This window comes from Gouania willdenowi, chromosome 17 (genome assembly GCF_900634775.1).
Source record: "Gouania willdenowi chromosome 17, fGouWil2.1, whole genome shotgun sequence".
In the NCBI taxonomy this organism is placed as follows: Eukaryota; Metazoa; Chordata; class Actinopteri; order Blenniiformes; family Gobiesocidae; genus Gouania; species Gouania willdenowi.
This window is the reverse complement of record NC_041060.1, coordinates 4,121,958-4,136,825: the sequence shown is the minus strand read 5'-3', so window position 1 is coordinate 4,136,825 and position 14,868 is coordinate 4,121,958. Positions and strand designations below refer to the sequence as shown.

At 37.0% G+C, this 14,868-nt stretch overlaps 1 protein-coding gene across 2 annotated transcripts; it reads left to right on the top strand.

Annotated features, from left to right (window-relative positions):
* The first annotated feature begins 508 nt into the window (after positions 1–508).
* On the top strand, positions 509–14,613 carry dars2 (aspartyl-tRNA synthetase 2, mitochondrial). 2 transcript variants are annotated; one of them, XM_028473628.1, is made up of 17 exons: positions 509–940; positions 1,719–1,818; positions 2,117–2,183; positions 3,625–3,726; positions 4,476–4,571; positions 4,748–4,871; positions 4,986–5,032; positions 6,127–6,233; positions 7,107–7,176; positions 8,068–8,247; positions 9,346–9,453; positions 9,574–9,636; positions 12,023–12,175; positions 12,264–12,485; positions 12,551–12,661; positions 13,771–13,846; positions 13,999–14,613. In XM_028473628.1, exons 1-17 carry the CDS (start codon positions 742–744, stop codon positions 14,178–14,180), a joined length of 2,007 nt encoding a protein of 668 aa, XP_028329429.1. In that variant the 5' UTR covers positions 509–741; the 3' UTR covers positions 14,181–14,613. The 2 variants fall into 2 exon arrangements, with proteins under 2 accessions (XP_028329429.1, XP_028329428.1); XM_028473627.1 differs by having other exon boundaries at positions 12,542–12,661.
* The last annotated feature ends 255 nt before the right edge of the window (positions 14,614–14,868 follow it).

Genomic DNA, 14,868 nt, shown 5'->3' with positions numbered 1-14,868 from the left:
AAGTTGCACAATACAGTGGCCAAAAATGGAAATAAATGGGGTTCAATGTGTTAATATTAAAACAGTTTAAACTGGCAAATGATGGGAATGTAGTTTTTTTAGGCAAAAATAGGCATGAAATATGGTTAAAAGTGACATTAGGTGGGAAAAGTAGTAGAAAGGGTTTATAAGTACTGAAAATGTCTTAAGAGTGTGTGGAGAGGGGGATAGAAAAGGCAATGAAATTTGGAAAAGTGGCAAAAATAAGTAATGAAGCACTGGTGTAAAAGCAAATGTTGATTGCTTCCAGACAAAAGCAATACATATTTATCACCGATTTAACTAAAGAAATAAACCTCAAATCTCACTCAAAATTAGGCTACATACACAAATGTCTTGGGAATGTTTTTTAATTTGTTTATGAATAGTTCAATTTAAAATGTTATACTTTTTAAATGAGTGTTGAGCGTTTAGATCGATTATATTTGGGTTTGATTGCTTTGTGTCGTCAGTTCCTGTAAGTGACGCGTTTTCAAAATAAGTGAATGAACTGAATGTGAAAGAGTGAACTGTTTGTACCGTATTATTCACTTTTTCTTCCGTTTTGTACTCTTTGTAACCCTCCCCGGTTCGTAGTGACCGTGTCTAGAACCGGGACCAGCTGAGCCGAGACCAGAACTTGCCTCCATTGTGTCTTAATGCTGTTATTTCAGCCACACTCCGATGACATTAGTTCACCTTGTCACGTTATTTGTGTAAGAAATGGCTTCCAAAAGCAGGTTTGTGCTGCAGAGGCTGCTCATTGGACTCCGATCTCACAGCGTTCGGTACCAGAGCAAAACCTGGAGCTCAGGTCCGGGTCCAGGCCTCCTGCTGCCCGCAGACCTGCTCAGGACCAGGACTTCCAGGACCAGCTGCTCACAAGGATCGAGCCGGTGTTCGTCTCCATCTCCACCCACAGGTTTTTATCTCTATTTATCGTTGTTTAATGTTTACATTAATATATCTAAGGGGCGCCATTTGTAAAGTTGTGCACATTAATAGATAAACAGCCTCTTTTTTCTCCAACATTTAGCAACAAACCACGTTTTTAAAAAAAAAAAAAAAAAAGTGTCAATTTATTTGTTACTTTAGACCAGATTTACAGCAATATTTGTGATATTTACTTTTCTCGTAAAAATATGTCAATTTCAAATCTAAATCTAAATGTTAAATATAATTATAAGACTGTTTACCATCACGTCCCGTGTATAGTGATTCTAAGATTTAGATTTAACATTTAAATTTAGCATTTATATTTAGATTTAGCATTTTGATTTAGATTTAACATTTAGATTTAAATGTAACATTTAGCATTTAGATTTAACATTGACATATTTTTACGAGAAGAGTAAATATCACAAATTTCACAAATGTTGCTTAAAAACATTTAACATTTTGAGTTAACATTCAACATTTAGATTTACATTTAACAGTTAAATTTAACATTTAGCATTTAGATTTAAAATCTACATTATATTTTACGAGAAAAGTAAATATCACACATTTCACAAATAATATATAAAAGTTCACATACTTTTTATAAACGTGGTTTGTTGCTAAATGTTGAAACCAAAAAATGCTGTTTATTTTAGCATGTATAACTGTATAAACCACTCTATTCACACTTGTAGTGGACTGTCCATTTTATATTTATGTAACTGCAAACACAATCCATCTTAACTACACGTGTCCTTCAGGTCCCAGTAGTTTGACCTTCAGGACTCACACGTGTGGAGAGCTGAGGTCTCATCATGTGGGAGAGAACGTTGTTCTGTGTGGTTGGGTCCAGTACCTCAGGTTAGTTTAATCACTGATGCTGTATTTTCATGATGTGATTGATTGATTTAAAAAAAATAAATAAAAAATGAATTAAGGGCAACATTTGTTCTCTCTACACAAGAATATGAACTTAAAAGTTATTGTTCAGGCTCAGTGTGGTAAATTATTTCCAAACCAGTCATATTTCAGGATTAATTACAGTAACAGATACAGTTAAGTCTGGTATGGATATGCACTGAATGTGATTGTGTCAGGTAGAATGTGTTGTTTACAGGTGTTATACCAACTGAACTTTATGTGCGTTTGTCTCCAACAGGCAAGACTTGTTTGTGATCTTACGCGACTTCAGCGGTTTGACACAAATTCTCATTCCTCAGGAAGAAGTAAGAAACACAACAATCAGTTTATTTATATTATTTTACCTCCGCCAAGGAGGTCATGTTTTTGCCAGCGTTTATTTATTTATTTATTTGTCCATTTGCAGGATCACGTCAAAATTTCAACCAAAGATAGACCTTACACCAAGGTTTTTCAACCTTGGGGTCATGACCCAATATGGAATCGCCTGAAATGCTGTTATCTAAACTGTATCCTCAAATATGAATCTAGTTTTTAAAAAATACAGTATAAAAATAAAATTATTAAATAGTTAATAAATAATAATATCTTTTTTTTATATTTTTGTATGTTTTTTTAATTATTATTCTCTTTCAAATTAAAAACACCACACACGACCTTAAGCAACTTTGGATGGGATCCGGATCAATATTTTGATTCTAGATCAGTTTCAATAATTGAAAAATCCCTATCTCTCGTAATTGAAGAAATTTCAAAAATGTACATCTCGGTTTGTTATTCACTGATCTTTATGAAATTTGTCTCAACTATGTCGAGTTTGTTCCCACTCTTTACATTTTAGTCTAAACATTTAAATTCAGTGTTTTCAGTTGTAAAATGTCAGAGTGGTTTAACACCAGCTATTAGAGTTGAATTTTGCTATTGGTTGAGATTAGATCAGTGACGTCGCTAATCATCACTGATGGCCCCGCCCCTCCTAAAAAAAATGGAGGAAGTTTCCTAGGTTTACTACAAGGGCTGCGTCCGAATAGTCCCTCCTATCTCCTTTCCTATCCACTGTTCCTTCACCCCCGGAAGTGTTTAAGTTGTGGCCATGATAAAGAGCATCCGAGTTCTCTTTAAGCTGAGGAAAGGAGGCTCAATGCTTCCTTTCTTTGTAACCTCCTTTAGCCTAGGAAACACTGATGCATCCTTTACCAAAGGAGACGAAATAATGCTGACCCACAATTCCTTGCGGCGACAACATTTAAAGGGAAACGCACGACCGAGCGCTTACGGAAACTCACAATGACCGACAATTAACGGAGATCATGTAAATGACCAATGCAATAATATGCTTTGAACAACTTTAAATAAATAATTTAAAACCCATATGACATATTATGACATCATGACCATGACGTCATCCACGGGGTTCAGGAAAAGTAGATAGGAAAGGAGATAGGAGGGAATATTCGGACGCAGCCTAGGTGTCCTCAGTGAGCATTGATTGGCAGCTCCATGAGGAACTGTGCAGCGCTATGGGGCGGGGCTTATTTTAACTACTCTAGGAGCCACGCCCATAATCAAGGAATTTTCTGAATTTCCCCTCAAGGGTCAGCAGAAACTTGGGGGTGTACTTACACTTTAACTGCTAATATTTGTCAAACAGGAGATTTATTGCTCTGTGAGCTCTTTTGTTGTTGCTGCATATAATACTGTCCCACTTTGCCACAGAGCTGTAATGTTTTTCTTCTGTTTTTAAAGTCTGCCGCTGGTTTGAAATCTGTCCTCTCTGACCTCACTGTGGAGTCTGTAATTAAAGTGACAGGAACAGTAAGACGACGGCCACAAGGACAGGAGAACAAGGTATCTGTCATTTTGTGTGTTTTTATATATATATGTTGTTGTTTTGTGTGTTTTTGTTGTTGTTGTTAGGTATATATTTCTATCATTTTCGTATATTTCTGTTGTCATTTTGTATATTTTTTTCAGTTATTTATTTGCAGTCGTCTTGTGTGTTTATGGAGTAATTTTGTGTACATTTTCATGTGTACGTTGTTTATAATAATTGTTGTCTTTTGTGTATTTTTATGCCTTTTTGTGTATTTTTGTTGTTGTTTTGTGTGTTTTTAAAATTAGTTTTTTGTATTTCTGTTGTAATTTTGTATATTTTTCTCTCACTTTGTGTATTTTTGTACATATTTGTTGTTGTTTTTCTTGTTGTTAGATGTATATTTCTGTCATTTTGGTGTATTTTTGTTGTTGTTGTTTTGTATGTTTGTCAGTTATTTATTTGTAAACATCTTGTGTGTTTATGGAGTCATTTTGGGTGTGTTTGTTTATAGTGTTGTTTTTTGGGGGGTATTTTTCTCATTTTGTGTATTTTTGTGTATGTTCTTGTTTTGTGTGTTTTTTGGTCTCATTTTGTCCATTTTTGGGTATATATTTCTGTAATTTTTGTGTGTTTTTGTTGTTGTCATGTACATTGTTTAGTTGTAGTCATCTTGTTGTCGTCATTTTATGTGTTTCTTTGAGTTATTTTGTGTGTTTTTCCTGAAGTTGAAGCTGTTTATTAAAGCTCAGACTGACTGTCATGATCTTATTCACTTGATCAGAAAATGCCAACAGGAGAAATCGAGGTCCTGGCTGACGATGTGGAAGTTTTTAATAAAAGTCGGAAGCTGCCGTTTGAGTTGAAGGAGTTTGTGAAAGTAAGTGGCAAAAAAATACATCCAATTGTGAATAATTTCATCCCATTAGGAAACATTTCTGATTCTAATGTACTTTGATGTTATGTTAATCTTCTCATTTCTTAACTGATCTGGGTTTAGTAAAATATAGTAAAATAAATGTGAAAACTTAATGTTTTTTCTTAATAATTGAGCAGAAATCTGAGTCTCTAAGGATGCAGTATCGTTACCTGGACCTGAGGTCGACACCCATGCAGAGGAACCTCAGACTAAGATCACAGCTACTGATGAAGATGAGGGAGTATCTCTGCAATGTGCACGGTGAGGCTTCATTTCTCACCTGCTTTATGTGTGTTTTTACTTTTTAACAGAAAGCAAAGCCTATTGCTGCTCTAACTAGCAACGTATGTGGGATTTCTTTTTTCTAATTCACAGGTTTTGTTGATGTGGAAACTCCCACTTTGTTTAAAAGGACCCCAGGGGTAAGAGTTGTGCATCTTAAATCACTTCAGGAGTTATAACATTCCTTTAGTTTTGGGATTTTTCTAAATTCTTAATGTCAAAATAGATATAGGATTATTTTCAAATGTAGTTTTAAAAATTACAGTTTTAATCCTGAACTGTTAAAAACCATTTTTAACATAATATTCCCATAAAAAGAAATCTGATCACGTAATATTTCAAGAATAAAGTCATGATTTTATGACACTGAAGTTGTACTTTTATGAGATTAAAGTAGTAATATTTTGAGAATGGAGTCATGATTGGTAATGTTACAGTGTTGAAGTGAAGCGAGGCTTTTTGCTCCAAATCAGTTTCTTTGGTCGGAACAAACACAAATGTCTGCAAAGTGTCTTTAAAGTTCTCAAAGTGATAACAGTGGTGATGATGATGGGCCAAAAGTGTGAAACCTAAAGAGAAATGTATTCTCAACACACACACACACACACAAACAACATCCTGTTTGTATTTCAATTTCATTCCCATAAAATGACAACTTTATTTAAAAAAATATTATGATTTTAATCTCGTAGTGCCCAGATTTCTTTTTGTTTCAATGTGGCCCTAATACGTCATTGTAAATATTATTAAAGGTGCAGTCCGCAACTCTCAGATCCCTCTCTCCCCCTCCCTCACCGCTGCTCTCTTGCCCTGCCTCCAAACTACAAACCTCCCTCAGAGGAGCTAACAAGCTAACATTAGTCCGACAGCAACATCACAGTAATATAACATGCTCTGTTAAAAGCATATTACTGCAGCTCTTCTCTCTCTCCATGTGCACACATCTCAGCAGCAGCAGCAACACAGTGTCACTTACAGCAACGCACACAGAGGCTGCTGCGCGCACACAAACAACACATGCACTACAGAGTTCTAGTGTAACAAATACAAATCAAACATAATGTAAATCAAGCAGCAGTAATTACCTTTCAAGCAGAAAAGTCGCTAATTCCATCTTCTACTCCTCCAGACCATACACTGTAAAAAAGATTGCGCTCCAGCCCGGGAAAGGGGCGGGGCCTGTAAGCAACAGTTGTCAGCAATCTGTGTGTGTGTGTATGTGTGTATGTATTAGGGAGCCAAAGAGTTTGTGGTTCCTTCCAGAGAGCCCGGGCGTTTTTACTCGTTGCCTCAGAGTCCTCAGCAGTTCAAACAGCTTCTAATGGTGGCGGGTGTGGACAGGTAAAGTAAAATAATGTCTTCTGTCTGTTGGATGAATAAATACCAAGGCCCAGTTATTCAAAAGATGTAATCTGGATCAAAACTATCTGGATTTCAAAATCCTTTTTTTTTTTTTTTTGCTATCCAGGATTACGTCATTTTATCCCAGTTGTTCAAAAGCAAAAACGAATTGGATCAGTTTGATCCAGATTATAACCTTTTAACATTACAAAATGCATATAATGTTCTAAATTAGACTGCATATCACACTGAGGGTGACGAGGTGTGTGTGTTAAATTTAACTTTTGATCTTTCAAATTCTAACTAATTTGAAACTTGATGTTAATTCTAACTTATTGGTCTGTAGTGTGAAGTGAACTAGTTTTTGAAAATCAGTTGAAAAAATATCAATGCATGAATTTATATCCACTGCCTGATAATAACTGTAATTTATTTGACCAGTTCGAATTGACGTTTTGCTCCTGAAATCCTGCCTGAATTAGGGCTGAACGTATTTGGAAAATAATCTAATTGCATTTTTTTTCCCTCAATAATGCAATTTAATATGCAATTATTTTTTCGAGGGCCTCTTGTCATGTATGAACTAGATCACTTGAGAATACAACCAGGAAATGCCCCTGAAAATGTTAAAGTATTGTTTTTGTTTCCTGTTTTTATTTTATTTTTATTTATTTTTTCATTTAATTTAATTGTTTTTAACTTGTATGTTTTTCTTACATTTATAAGTTGTTTGTATGTTATAAATTGCAAATAAAAAAAATAATAATTTGCATTGCACTAAAAACTCCCTCAAAGAATGTTCTCCACGTTGCATAATTTTTTTGTAGTAGTTGACATGGAGCTGTGTTTATTTCCTCTACTTCACTATTAAAGGTACTTTCAGATCGCACGCTGCTACAGAGATGAAGGTTCTAAAGCTGACAGACAGCCAGAGTTCACACAGGTGAGCGTCTACACACACACCTACTATGGATGTCCCGATACAACTTTTTCACTTTCGATACGATACCAATATTGCAACCTTGCGTATTGGCCAATACCGATATCGATACGATATCAGCGCAAATCATACATACTTTTATGACTTGTTTTGTAGTTTTGACCGAGTGGTTCAAGGCACTAGACTTAAGGGCATTTCTTTCAGCATGTGGGTTCGAATCCCACTTCTGACATTTTTTCTTTTTCATTTTAACATATTTAACAAGGCAAATTCCACCTTTAAAAATACATATACAAAAAAAAGGAAGCATTTTAGGGTATTTCCTGGGTTAGGGCTACAATAAAACTGACGAAACTATAGGTAGAAGGACACGGATCCGGCAGTGATGGAACTACCGGCATTCGGCTTATTGGAAGTGCCGGAACTGTAGTCGGGATTGTTTGGGTCCGGACCAATAACAACAGCCTATAATATAATACAGTTTATATCAGAGATTTTAGATGCAAGCCAATAAAATCCAATATTCGTTTTCTGGCTGATATCGTATCAATATCTGATATCAATATTGGATCGTGACCCTCCAACACCTACAGAGACAAAGTGTGTAGAAGGGCAACAGATTTATGTATACAGGTGATTAGTTTTGATTCATTAATGAAATATGTTACTGGCATTATTACACGTTACTTTTTCCGTGTTAGTTCAAACTTCATTTCATACGTGCACCGAATTTCCTTTTTGGCACAGATTGCAAACATTGTTTTACATTTGTTTTTATGCAGGTGATTAGTTTAATCTATTTTTGATTTATTATGAAATATGATGTTACTTGTTCCCTGTTGTGACTCTTTGTGTTAAAGGAAAGTTGACGTATTGTCCATATGTGTCTCCCAGGTGGACATTGAGATGTCTTTTGTGGACCAGGCAGCGATCATGTCTCTAGTGGAAGGTTTGCTGAAGCACTCGTGGCCCTCAGAGAACGGTTCCTGTCAGGTTCCGTTCCCCGTTATGAGATATGAAGAAGCCATGAGGGACTATGGTGTGGACAAACCGGACACACGGTTTGGTATGAAGGTGTGTCCGTTTGCTGTGGGATCAAGGGAAAACCATTCCTCTAAGGCAGGCGTAGGCAACTGGTGGTTGAGGAGCTTATTTTGTACAGCCCCAAAATTAAATAGATGACTCCAGAAAGGCACACGATAAGAACAAAAACACACAAAACAGAGGAAAAAAACACAAAATGTTATCAAAAATAAACAAAATGACTCCCAAAATCTCAAAACTTACACAAAAGGACTCCAAACAAACAAAATGTCATTAAAAAATTTAAAAAATGTCACACAAAAAATACACAAATTAACTACACAAACCAACAATGGAAATACATTAAAACAAAAATCAAAAGAGCACACAAAATGACTCCAAAATCTCAACAAAAAAAATCACAAAATGACAACAGATACAAAAAACCGACAATGAAAATACATAACATTATTTAAAAAAACAGACTGAATCTGAAAACACACAAAACATATAAAACCACACAAAATAACAAAAACACAAAAATTCAACAATGGATATACATAACATTATTTAAAAAAACAGAATGAATCTGAAAACACACAAAACATATAAAAACACACAAAACATATAAAACCACACAAAATGACAACAAAAACACAAAAATTCAACAATGGATATACATAACATTATTTAAAAAAAAAAAAAAAAAAAACAGAATGACTCCAAAACCCCAACAAAAAAGCACACAAAATGACAACAAAACAAAACAAACTTAAAATGGCAACAGAAATGAGGAAAATAACTCCAAAAAGACTAACCGAAATACATAAAATTATTGAAAAAAACACATTATTCCAAACCAACAACCAAAGCACACAAAATGACGACAGGGATACAGAATATAACAGAAAAATACATAAAATAACACTTAAAATGACAAAGAACGTTTGTCCCTCAAATCACACAGTCACAATAATCAGCTGCTATTGTTGAGCCCTCATGACAAGAAGAGGATGTTGTAACCTTTGCTCAGCTTGTTTTCACCCAAATATATTAAAATGACATATTAAATACTCTCAAAAATTATTTTCCATTTGAATATATTCATATTTTAAAAGATTGTTGTCTGTTTCTGTGTCTTTGCTCTAGTTGATGGAGCTCAGTGAGGTGTTTGCATCCACAGGAAGTAGTTTCCTGGAATCAGCGCTGAAGCAGCCAGGAGGCTCAGTTCAGGGTGTCCGTGTGCCCAGTGGAGCGGTAAATACTTCTTCATTAGTTTGCAGACTGAGAAATCAAATATAATTACACTATATGGATTGTTAAAACATTGGTTTAATTTTCTCCAAAAACAATTTGACGTCTTGTGTTTGGCCACAGAAACAATTTACTGGGAAAATGTTGGAGGAACTGAAAAAAACGGCCAGGACTCAGTTTGGACAGGTCAGTTTGTCTAATTCTGCTCCTTTTACTTTGAAAATATCCTGTATTATAGGCTGCTGATGTGATTGCTTTGTATCACCTGATCATTATGATGTCATTTTCTAACATTTTGTGTACAAAATGAAAGAGAAATACACAAAAACAAGACGACTACAACTAAATAACTGGAAGATGTACCTAACAACAAAATAAATACACAACATGACTCCAAAAACACACGAAACGACAAGAAATATATACAAAAATACACAAAAAGCCAACAATAATAAACAAAAATACACAACAATATACGCAAAATTACTCCTTAAACACACAAGGCTGTATTTCAACCAGCGTAGGGGCTGACATCACACCGTAGTGAATCTAAATCACACTGTAGTGGACCTAAATCACACCATAGTGGACCTAAATCACACCATAGTGGACCAAAATCACACCATAGTGGACCTAAATCACACCTTAGTGGACCTAAATCACACCTTAGTGGACCTAAATCACACCTTAGTGGACCTAAATCACACCGTAGTGTGGACCTAAATCACACCGTAGTGTGGACCTAAATCACACCGTAGTGGATCGAAATCACACCGTAGTGGACCTAAATCACACCCTGGTGGACCGAAATCACACCATAGTGGACCTAAATCACACCGTAGTGGATCGAAATCACACCGTAGTGGACCTAAATCACACCCTGGTGGACCTAAATCACACCATAGTGGACCTAAATCACACCTTAGTGGACCTAAATCACACCTTAGTGGACCTAAATCACACCGTAGTGTGGACCTAAATCACACCGTAGTGTGGACCTAAATCACACCGTAGTGGATCGAAATCACACCGTAGTGGATCGAAATCACACCCTGGTGGACCTAAATCACACCCTGGTGGACCGAAATCACACCATAGTGGACCTAAATCACACCTTAGTGGACCTAAATCACACCATAGTGGACCTAAATCACACCTTAGTGGACCTAAATCACACCTTAGTGGACCTAAATCACACCGTAGTGTGGACCTAAATCACACCGTAGTGTGGACCTAAATCACACCGTAGTGTGGACCTAAATCACACCGTAGTGTGGACCTAAATCACACCGTAGTGGATCGAAATCACACCCTGGTGGACCGAAATCACACCATAGTGGACCTAAATCACACCATAGTGGACCTAAATCACACCTTAGTGGACCTAAATCACACCATAGTGGACCTAAATCACACCATAGTGGACCTAAATCACACCTTAGTGGACCTAAATCACACCATAGTGGACCTAAATCACACCTTAGTGGACCTAAATCACACCTTAGTGGACCTAAATCACACCGTAGTGTGGACCTAAATCACACCGTAGTGTGGACCTAAATCACACCGTAGTGTGGACCTAAATCACACCGTAGTGGATCGAAATCACACCCTGGTGGACCGAAATCACACCATAGTGGACCGAAATCACACCATAGTGGACCTAAATCACACCTTAGTGGACCTAAATCACACCATAGTGGACCTAAATCACACCTTAGTGGACCTAAATCACACCTTAGTGGACCTAAATCACACCGTAGTGTGGACCTAAATCACACCGTAGTGTGGACCTAAATCACACCGTAGTGTGGACCTAAATCACACCGTAGTGTGGACCTAAATCACACCGTAGTGTGGACCTAAATCACACCGTAGTGGATCGAAATCACATCGTAGTGGACCTAAATCACACCGTAGTGGACCGAAATCACACCGTAGTGGACCGAAATCACACCGTAGTGGACCTAAATCACACCGTAGTGGACCGAAATCACACCGTAGTGGACCTAAATCACACCGTAGTGGACCGAAATCACACCGTAGTGGACCTAAATCACACCGTAGTGGACCGAAATCACACCATGGTGGACCGAAATCACACCGCAGTGGACCTAAATCACCCCGCAGTGGATCTGAATCACCCCGTAGTGGATCTAAATCGCACCTCGGTGGACCTAAATCACACCGTAGTGGACCTAAATCACACCGTAGTGGATCTAAATCACACCGTAGTGGATCTAAATCACACCGTAGTGGACCTAAATCACACCGTAGTGGACCTAAATCACACTGTAGTGGATCTAAATCACACCGTAGTGGATCTAAATCACACCGTAGTGGACCTAAATCACACCGTAGTGGATCTAAATCACACTGTAGTGGACCCCTGAAGTAGGGGGTTAAAATCACAGCTTAGGGGATCTAAATCACCGTGTGGGGGACCCCTACACTCAACAGCGCTGTCGTGAACACTGCTGTGGATCAAATACAAATAGAGATGCTAACATGCTAAACCCTATTATGACACAGCGATGCAGATACTCTGTATTGTATATATTTCAATGATCAGGAGCTGAGCCTGGTGCAGGTCAGTGCTGATGGAACACTGAAGTCTCCCCTAAAGAAGCTTCTGTCTGCATCTGTGACCTCTGACCTACTGAGGACATCAGGAGCCAAACCAGGAGATCTGCTGCTGGTGGCGGCCGGCCCCCTCCACACTGTGGTAACACACAGACGTCTAGTTAAAAATATAAAACTAAACAAACAGGAGGAATGAAGGTGAGTTTTCACGTTTGTGTCTCTGCTGGTAGCGGCCGTTGCTGGGTCATCTCCGTCTGCAGTGTGCACAGCTTCTGGAGGCGTGTTGTGGCGTTTTGCTCCGTGACCCGTCAGCGTTCCACTTCCTGTGGGTGGTCGACTTCCCTCTGTTTCTGCCCAAAGAGGAGAAACCTGATGAGCTGGAGTCGGCTCACCATCCATTCACTGCTCCTCTGGTGGAAGACACACATCTACTGTACACACAGCCAGACAAGGTACACACACACACACACATTGATGTGTATATATATGGATGTGTACTGTATGCTAGATCTCTCAGGTCCGTGGGCAGCACTATGACCTGGTGCTGAATGGCAGTGAAATCGGAGGCGGATCCATTCGGATCCACAAAGCTTCAGAGCAGCTCCACGTCCTGGAAAACATCCTCAAGGTCAGTCCTTGAGTCCAGATGTAGCCTAGATGCTCACATCTGGCCCTCATTCTAGTTTTGTGCAGCCGCCAAAGTAAACGCATTAAAATACCTCAGAAAACACACAAAATTATAGAAAAATTATTAAAAAAAAAAACTGCAAAACTACACATAACTTTGAAAAAATATAAACTGAATAACTGAAAAATTTACCTAACAACAAAAGAAATGCACAAAATGACTCCAAAAACACACAAAACAACAACAAATATATACAAAAAATACACAAAATGACAACAATAATAAACTTATATACAAATGACAATATTCACAAAATAATAATAATAATGCATCAAAGATACAGTATATAGCACTTTTTTGGCAACTCAAAGCCACTTTACATTAAGACAATTGCAAATAAAGAAAAGAAAGAGAAATAATACTCCAAGATGACTACACAAGATAACTGACTGATAAATGACTACACAAATAAATAATTGAAAAAGATTCCAAATAACAACAAAATGACTCCAAAAACACACAAAACAACAACAAATATATACAAAAATTCACAAAATGACAGAAAAACTACAAAAAGACAACAATAATAAACAAAAATACACATGAAAATAGAAATATAGACCTAACAACAACAAATATATACAAAAATACACAAAATGAGCAAAAAATATACCAAATTACAACGGAAATTCACAAAATGAATCCAAAAACAAAAAATGACAAAAATGTGCTTAAAAACTTTTGTTGTTTCCTGTATTAATGCTCAGATTGGTGTATAGGTCATTCATTCCCACCGCTGTATGACTGTACAATAAAACAGTTTAGGGAACTTTACTGTTGGCTGTAAATATGTATATATATATATATATCTCCTTGCCCCCACCTGTTAATATGTATATATATGTATCCTTTATTCTTTTTAGATATTTTTTTCTATTTATGTATATCTTCTGTTATTATATTGTTTATTTCATGTTTCGGGTGTCTTTGGGGTTTTTCTTTGTGTTGCCTTCACTTGTCTTTTTTATTGCACTTGTTATTGAGCTGTCATGTCAGTAAATTTCCCCACTGCGAGATGAATAAAGAACCTCTACTGTACTTGGCTCCAGGAGGACACCACACTCCTGTCCCACCTACTGGAGGCTCTGGACTCTGGAGCTCCGCCTCATGGAGGAATCGCTCTGGGTAAGGGTTAAAACTCTGAACAAAGTGAAATTCAAGTCGTGTTAAGTTGGGATTTTGATGTAATTTGAAAATTGGGGAAATAAAACATGTTAGTGATGCAGAATCAGAGTTTTATTCTTCTATATTTTCATATTCCTTCCTGATTTTTGTAGGTGTGGATCGACTTGTCTCCATCTTGGTCGGGGCTCAGAGCATCCGTGACGTCATTGCTTTTCCAAAGTCGTTTCGGGGTCATGACCTCATGAGCCGTGCACCTGATTATCTATCAGAGGAAGAACTGAACCACTATCATATCTCAGTCAAATGGCCAACAGAGAAAAAAGAGGAAAAGTGAAGTGCATCATGGGATAAACAGACATTAGAGGAGGAAAATTGGATGTTTTAACACAGGATTGCTCCAAATGAGTTTTCTCTCTCTACAGGCCAGATGTGGGCCTTGGTCTGGTATTATGCAGCCCCCAAAGTTAGCACATAAAGTACACAGAAAATTACAGAAAAACATAGTCAAATACACAAAAAACAGCCAAACTACACAAAACGACATGGAAAAAATATACAAAATAACCTAACAAAAAAATAAAATGCACAACATGACTCAAAAACACACAAAACAACAACAAATGTATACAAAAATACACAGAATTACAGAAAATTACTCAAAAACACAACAACAATAAACAGACATTAGAGGATGTTTTAACACAGGATTGCTTTGTTGTTTGTGCTACACTTGGCAGAAATAATTAAAAATGATTCCATTGTTTACATTTTTATGGCTGAACACTTATTTTCTATATCCTGATCAAGAAATGTGTCGGTGTTCTGCGATCATTGGATCATCAGTTGTTCTGCCAACAGCAAATACTCACATACAGTTTTTTCATTGAATGCAGAATCAGTATTGGCTTCAAAACTGTTATACGTTTTGTAAAGAGCCATCTGGTCATCTATGCATTCAAAGGCAGTTAGAATCAGGCAGACAACCAATGGATGGATAATGATTTTTTTGAAAACCAAATAAT

Coding starts and splice junctions, on each gene's coding strand:
- dars2 (XM_028473627.1), top strand. CDS start 742: ATGGCTTCCAAAAGCAGGTTTGTGCTGCAGAGGCTGCTCATTGGACTC. Junction 1,819..2,116: donor GGTTGGGTCCAGTACCTCAG/GTTAGTTTAATC, acceptor TGTCTCCAACAG/GCAAGACTTGTTTGTGATCT. Junction 6,234..7,106: donor ATGGTGGCGGGTGTGGACAG/GTAAAGTAAAAT, acceptor TCACTATTAAAG/GTACTTTCAGATCGCACGCT.